This window comes from Mus musculus, chromosome 2, assembly GCF_000001635.26.
Source record: "Mus musculus strain C57BL/6J chromosome 2, GRCm38.p6 C57BL/6J".
NCBI classification, from domain to species: domain Eukaryota; kingdom Metazoa; phylum Chordata; class Mammalia; order Rodentia; family Muridae; genus Mus; species Mus musculus.
Window position 1 is genome coordinate 158,759,875 of NC_000068.7, and position 8,005 is coordinate 158,767,879.

The 8,005-nt window shown below is 48.5% G+C and overlaps 1 protein-coding gene across 4 annotated transcripts in view; it reads left to right on the forward strand.

The window, feature by feature from the left end:
- Ppp1r16b (protein phosphatase 1, regulatory subunit 16B) overlaps positions 1-6,460 on the forward strand; it is a 99,602-nt gene extending 93,142 nt beyond the window's left edge. For all 4 annotated transcript variants that reach the window (NM_153089.4, XM_011239493.2, NM_001159662.1 and 1 more), the window contains exon 11: positions 1,480-6,460. In NM_153089.4, coding sequence (NP_694729.1) covers positions 1,480-1,989 — 510 coding nt within the window. In that variant the 3' untranslated portion in view covers positions 1,990-6,460. The remainder of the gene's footprint in view (positions 1-1,479) is intronic.
- Positions 6,461-8,005: the final 1,545 nt, after the last annotated feature.

Here is an 8,005-nt window from a genome sequence, read left to right on the forward strand (position 1 = left end):
GTGTGTGTGTGTGTGTTGTTGTCGTTAATAATCTTGTGCTTCCAGAGTTTTCGTTTTTCAGAAGGTCATGGAGTTGAAATTGTCTAATCTGTAGCCTTTTAAAATGGCATTACCTACAGTTGTTCAGTATTCATGGGGGCCTGGTTTCAGGACCTAGCTTTCCTCAGATATCGAAGCCTTCAGATGCTCAAGTTCCTGTGTAAAATGGAGTAGTGCCTATGTCTAATCTACACATCCTCCTATTGCTTTTAACAGATGACTCCTAATACCTACTGCCATATAAAGGCCAAAAAGGAAGAAAAGTCTACTCGCAGAAATAGTTTTGTCTGTCTGTCTGTCTGTCTGCCTGCCTCCCTTTTCCTCTCCTTTCCCTGCCCCTTCTCTCTCTCTCTCTCTCTCTCTCTCTCTCTCTCTCTCTCTCTCTCTCTCTCTCTCTCTCTTTCTATGTGTGGTGTGTGTGTGTGTGTGTGTGTGTGTGTGTGTGTGTGTGTATGTGTGTGTGTGTATGTATGTTAAGACACGGCTTTGCTCTGTAACACAAGCCTTGATCCCATAATCCTCCTGCCTTAACCTTCTAAGTCCTGGATTACAGGTCTGTGCCTCTATGCCTGAGCTATCTCTACAACCCTTGAAACTGATTCTTTTATATCTAGGAAATTATTCTCTTTCTTGTTATATTTGTTGTCAACGATTTTCCAGATTTTTAAGAGATTTGTGTCTCATGACTTTGTTTATGGTGACTTTGCAATGGGCTCCATCGTTGCTGATATCAGCTTTTTCTACATTTTTGTTTATACTTTCTGGACATTAGCTCTCTTTCAAGCTCTTATTATCCAGAAACTGCTGAAGTGTATAGGATCCCTAGATGTGAGACTCTATTATGTGAAGTGGAGATGTTCTGGAAATAGAGGGGAGGAGCTACAATTGACTGGAGGCTGGGCTAACTAAAACTGACTTATATACACACACGCACAAAAGGGGAATTTATTGGCTCACCTAACTGCAAAGGTCTGGGCCCAACAGGAACTAGATGTTCAGAATACACCATGAGGTCAGACTCCCTGTGTCCAGCCTTCCTTGATGTCAGCTTCTCTTACAAGCAGAGAAAGCACCTTTGACCCTGTGCTTCCTCAGGGCACAGCTTACGACATCTTGACCATTTGCAGTTCTTTCAGAAACGTCTTCCCAGTTGTTCTAGCTGAAGTTTCAAAGTTGAGTTCCACTGATCCCATTTCTATGAACTGGTCCCAAGACGTTGGCAATAAAATATGCTCATTAGCCGAGCCTGGAGTCACACTTCAACCCTGGGAGTGGGATAGGCATTGGTCTGCCCTACCATACAGAGCCTGGTGCCCCAGAGCTACATAGGAGTAGAGAAACAGGTAGAGATTGGGTGTCCCTCAGCAGAGGTGCAGGTAGCTGGTGGGTACAGACCCTCTAGCTGAACGATGATACTGATGCTATCCTCTTGTCCCCCAGAACCCCAGGCTGGAGAAGCCCGTGCTGCTCTCAGAATTCTCTACCAAGATCTCACGGGGAGAACTGGATGGGCCTGTGGAGAATGGCCTCCGGGCTCCTGTCAGCACTTACCAGTATGCGCTGGCCAATGGGGACATATGGAAGATGCACGAGATGCCTGACTACAGCATGGCCTACGGCAACCCTGGCGTGGCTGATGTCCCCCCACCCTGGAGTGGCTTCAAGGAGCAGAGCCCCCAAACGCTCCTGGAGCTGAAGAGGCAGAGGGCCGCAGCCAAGCTGCTCAGTCACCCATTCTTAAGCACCCACCTGGGCAGCAGCGTGGCCAGGTCGGGGGAGAGCAGCAGCGAAGGCAAGGCCCCCTTGATTGGAGGCAGAACTTCCCCCTACAGCAGCAACGGGACCTCGGTGTATTATACAGTCACCAGCGGAGATCCCCCGCTCTTGAAGTTCAAGGCCCCCATGGAGGAGATGGAGGAGAAAGTTCACGGCTGCTGCCGGATCTCCTAGTGTCCTTGAACTGGAGGAGAGAGCTGCCTCGGAGAGGGGCCCCTGGAATCCAAAGCCGGTCCAACAGCTCTGGCTGGCGAGGTGTCGGGGCAGCCGGGGAGAGGTGGGATCTGCTTTCTAGAGGAATGCTGACCTTACCTCATGCCCAGCCGCCCATAGCATCTCCACTCCCTTCTGTGCTGCTTCCTTGCCTCACTCAATGCCTGCACCTGAAGTATAGCAGGCCGACTCACTCTGCAGTCTGATTCAGGAAGGGTGGGCCTGGGATCTCACTTCTGCACTTGGTAAAGGCTTCTTAGGACCAGGAATATCAACTCCCTACACACACACACACACACACACACACACACACACACACACACACACACACACATACTCAATTTAGTGTATAAGGATGTTACACCTGAGCTCTTGGGAAACAAATGAGGCTAAGAACTTGTGGGTTATCCCCAGAAAATGAATGAGTTCAAGACAGTCTTGGCACCACTGCCAACTGGCTTCCACTGGGGAGAGGCCTGCTCAGCGGAGACCCACAGCTCTGAAGTCATACCAGGCTGGGTCACTAGCACACCTAGCAAGAGACAGGAAGTCCTATGGGTTCAGGGAATCCGGGAATCCATACGGATCAGGTTAGTGGGCCCAGGCCTGCTCCCCACAGCCTTGCTGAGAGCTGTTCTCATACATATGTCAATAAGAAAGTGGAGAGTGTTCAAAGGTCAAACAGGAAAGCCAGGCCATCCATGCTTCTGTGGGAGCACAGGAGTCGGGTTGGGTGCAGCACATTGGTATTTTCCAAACTGTGTTTGGTAAAAGCGTTCTTTCAGGCTGTAAGATCCCAGGTGGGAGGTTCCTGAATTTGCCTTCTCCCAAGATAGTGTCACACTTGGGTTTTATTGTCTGGTATTTGAGAAATGAATTTCATCAGGAGCTTCCGTGGGGCTAGGGCTCCCAGGGAGAAGGTGAACGCATTGCTGAGAACACCATGGTTAACATTGACATAACAGCATCCTAGCCGGTCTTTGTGGTTTTCCTGCTGTTTTGGGCCAGCCCATCTCAGCCTGGCCTTCTCAGCCTGAGCCATCCCATCTTTCGGTTGAGGCTTGCACCCTGCCCTCCCACCTAACAGGATTGAGTCTGCAGAGTGAATGCTCAGGCCCACGCCCCTTCAAGCTTTGCCTTTTCTGTAATGTTGTGTAAGACATGTTTGCCAAGTGTCACTTGTCGGCTCTTGCCAGGAGGTCTCAAAGCTCCCAGCCTGCTGCTTCTGGAGTGGTCATGCCCAAAGCTGCAAACTGAGGTGCCCGCGGCCACCATCCTGTGCTGCATTCAGGAGAGCATGGCGTGGCTGGAGTTGGCTATCATCCCAGCTGTACAGCTTTGCTGCCCCTGTCTTCTTGATGCTGGGAAAGGAAGCCCACACCACATCACCACCATGCTATCCCACAAAACCGTTGAAATTGTGCCCCGTACCTTGAGTGCGACACACTGGCTCTGCCAAAACCTTCTGGTGTAACTGGCAAGCTACGAGTTGGTTCCTTGCTCCGTGCTCTTTTTATTTGTCCTCAAACTACCTCCTTAGAGCCCCAAGAGGGTCCCCACGTCATTCGGATGTATGGGACAGATACTTCTTTACAGCCCCCTATGCCATACCCTTAGTAGGTAGGCTTGCCACTTGTTGGTCTCTGTCTCCACTGTGGCCTCAGGGCCTCAGTAGACTAGAGATGAATCAGGACCTGACTAGATCTGCAAGATGCTTTATTAGAACCAGGAGTGTGGGCCAGAGAGCACCCTGAAGGCTGCTGGATGCAGAAGGAGGTGCACAACACTAGGTCATCTCCACCCCAACTCCAGGACAGATGGAATCCGGCATGGTGCAATAACATAAGAGACTAAAGACAGTTTCTGGGATCCCTGGGGGCTCAGCTAGGCTCTGTAGCCCATAGCTGAAAGAGGAGATGGTCAAAACACACACCTGTGGCTTTAAACATTTAGCTCTGACAGACACTGAAATGCCTCTGGAGATGATTTTAGCCACAAGGTGGGCAGTTGCCCAGGCAGCCAGCTACATACTCTTAGGAGTCAGCTGCCCAGGGTTTCTGAGCTCTGTGCTCAGGGGCCAGAGAATGAAGGCATTTATTGCCATCTCTGAGCCATTCAGGCCATCTCTTCACACCCAGCACTTCTTCCTGCCTCCTGGACCGTTCTTCTCTACCTGAGGGGTGGGAAACTCGGCTGCCTCCTGCATGGGAGCTAGTCCCAGACGGTGTGGACTCATGGGCTTTTGTTCATGTTTTCCACTAGGGATAAACAAATGTTCCCTGTTCAGGCTCCAAGTCCCCAGGGCACTTTGTGACTCTTTGGAATATTGAGAGTCACAATGAGGAACAGTCTCCAGCGCATGAGCCAGGGCCACCCACCCATTCACTCATGTGATCGATCTATTGAGGTGCTGAGACACACCCGATGCGCTGTTAGTTTCAGCAGATAATGGACTAACCTGGCAGTGAAGACTTTGATCTCTTGAGGACCGTGGGCATCCCCGGACTCATCTATTATTCTAATCAGAGTGCCTCCATGCCAGACCAGTGTCCCCCGTGCTTTGCCGCACCTGCAGTTCTTAAGAGTGTGAATCTCTTTATCTGGGAGACAGCTTTCTGACCACTCCTAGATAACATTTGCCACTAAGTGCAGAGGCTAGATCTCAGGTACCAGGCAGACATTATACAGGTCCATCTAGATAGAGCCTTCAGAGGTAGCCTTCAGGCCAGCATCCATGGAGAACAATACAACAGCAGTCTAAGGTCAGTGCCTGGAAGAACCAGAAGTCTGCAATTTGCTGTCAAATACATCCCTAGCATTTACAGTCCTCTCCTGCTTGTTTTTTGCTCATGAATCATACAGTCTTCTCCCCTACACCACCAATGGGTGTTGGGAGGGAGAACAACTACTTCTCTTCTTTTTTTTTTTTTTTTTTTTTTTTTTTTTTTAAAGATTTATTTATTTATTTATTATATGTAAGTACACTGTAGCTGTCTTCAGACACTCCAGAAGAGGGAGTCAGATCTCATTATGGGTGGTTGTAAGCCACCATGTGGTTGCTGGGATTTGAACTTCGAACCTTCGGAAGAGCAGTCGGGTGCTCTTACCCACTGAGCCATCTCACCAGCCCACTACTTCTCTTCAAATTAAACATTTCCATGTGTGTCAGCCTCTCTCCCTGGAAGATGTGGATCCAAGGGCTAGGAGAAGCCTGGCAAGGTTGACCAGATGGCTCACTCCTACTGAAGACATCTATTTCCAAACCAGGTGCCCTGCAGTTCCCTGTGAGCTGTGGTTCCTTGCACCCACCTATGCTCCCCAAACTATTAGAAATTGGTAGCTATCACCAGATTGTGAATTTCTGGCCAGTAGCTCAGGGAATTGGAATGAATCCTAAACCCAGGTCTACTGAAGACTTTGGGGACATAATTCTTTATCAAATATACAGCATTAATGAAGCTTCTCTGTACTATTTGATTAACTTGTAGACTTTTGAGAAGCTTGCCAGAGTGTGTCCCTCAGCCAGGTGTAGTGGCACACATCTTTAATCCCAGCACATAGGCGGCAGAGGCAAGTGGTTGTATTTCTGAGTTCCAAGCCAGCCTGGTCTACAGAGTGAGTTCTAGGCTAGCCAGGGCTACTCAGAGAAACCTTGTCTCCAAAAAACCAAATAAAAAATAAAATAAAATATGGCCTCTGGGTTGGGTTAACACAGTCTAGCTTTGTAACAATGTGAGACTCTTGGTTCTTAGTGTTCTATACCCTCTGGTTCTGGGCGTTGTCTCCCACCTGTTCTTCTAAAGCAGGATATTGGGATATTTTCCAGAGGGGCCATCCTTACACGATGTTGGGACTGTCTGAACTGTCGCTATTTGTAGCCTGGTGATATCCCCTTCTTCCCCAGGGCACAGAAAAGCCAAGGGTCATATGGCCAGGGCCAACAGCTCCACTAAAGTGACCCACCACTTTTCTAGAAAGCCCGAGACCTCTCCCTTGTTGACCAGAGGGCCTGCTTCTCATGGGCACTTCAAATGCCACTGTGCGGGGCCTGGCTCTGCATACCTAGGAAAAGTCTGCAGACACCCAGCCCTCCGCAATAATTCACCAGACCAGAAGCCACTGATGTACAGAGAACACTTAAGAAAAAAAAATGTATTTTATGTGAAAAAAAAGTTAAAACTCTGTATACTGTATCAGCAGCTTTGTGTAAAAAATGGCAATCAAAAGAGTCTAATATATTTAAAACTTTTTTAAAAAAATATTCTCATGGATCTTTGATATCGTTCTGAAGCAGCTCCATGCCTCCAAGATGGGGTCTGACCATGTCACCAAGGGGCCTGTGCCTCTGGAGTTACTTCCAGCTGCCAAGGCCTGTGACGGAATTCATTGCTATGGATTTTTAATTAAGATTATTAAATTCCTTTTAATAACACCTGCTGGTCTGACTGTGGTTACTGCTGTGCCCTCGTCTGCATGGGACTGGTTTGAGTTCCACAAGAGATCGTGCCAGGGAGGCTCCCAGACATGGCTGCACCCAGAAGGCTCCCCGAGGAGGTCCCCAAGTCAGGGGAGCTTTGGGGATTCATAGGTGGAACTAAAGAGGTTTCTAGATTGGGAGATAGTGGTGAAAACTTATGAATTTAAGGAAAGATAGGTGGTCAGTGTTGGGCTTTATCCTGTCAAATATTTTCTTCGAAGTCACGTGATATCCTACAGCAGCAGTTTTATTACAGTTTGATTGGTTTATGTTATTTATGTTACCAGGGTGCTCCCTTCCTCTGTTCCACTGACTTGTCCTGGGCCTTCCCATGTTCCTCTCTGGGCTTTTTCCTTTAGCTTATAGTGGAGAGCAATGCTCTACGTCATTCAATGGGATCATAGATTATGATCTCTGATTATCCTTGCTTTTAACCCAGGAAACAGAGGCAAAGACACTGTGTGACTGTACAGCCTCAGGCCTGGCCCCTGTCCTTATTACATGCAAGAGCTGGTTCGATTTGATAGAGGAAGGTAGTCTTCTGCATCCTGGATGCCAGAGTGGGGACACAGGAAGCTCTTGCCTTTGGGCTTGAATAACTTCCCTGAGAAGGCTGGAACCAGGGAAGGATGAAGAGAGGGAGGAGATCCTCACAGCAGTACTGGTTTGTTTTAAGTTTACAGAGGTAGAGGCAGGGGGTTAGAAAGCCAAGGTCATCCTTCGCTACAAGATATGAGAAAGGGAGAGAGAGAGAGAGTGAGAGAGACCTTTAAGCGAAGAAGTAGATACCACAGTGGATTAGTATATAGATGTATATGTATGAGCATATATGTATGTGTATATGTATATAGATATATATGTGTATGTTTGCAAGGTCTTCTGTGACCTCTCTTAGGATTGACACAGAATAAGATGGCTTCGAACTCCAGATTCTCCTACCCTAACCTCCCATGTGCTGGGAGTGTGCCACCACCCCCAGCTCTGCACCACTGAGAAAAAAAGACATTTATTTATTTTTATTTAATGTGTATGTTTGTGTGCTACGTATGCATACAGTGTCCGTGGATACCAGAAAGGGCATCATCAGATTCCCTGGAAGCATTATAGGTGGTTAGAGGTTGCCAGGGGAGACAGTGCTAAACCCAGATCCTCTGGAAGTGCTCTTAACTGATGAACCACCACTCCAGGCTCTATCTCTGTCTCTTTGTCTCTCTTCCTCCCCATCTTTTCCCTTCCTTCTCCCTCCCCCTCCCTCCGTCCCTCTGTCCTTCTCTCCTTCTCACTTGCTCTCTGTATTGATAAGTTAATGATTAGATGCAGGGTGGAGTGGCAATGAGGCTGATCACACCAAAATAAGCATGTCCAGGAGCAAGTCCTACCCCTAGTCCGAGTCCTTGAAGCACCATGTTATAGGGCACTCGGCAGGGGGCGTGCTCGGACAGTGCGGGGCTATGTCCCGGGTTGGCAGGGTTCTGGAGCCGCTAGGGCGGGGTAAAGTCA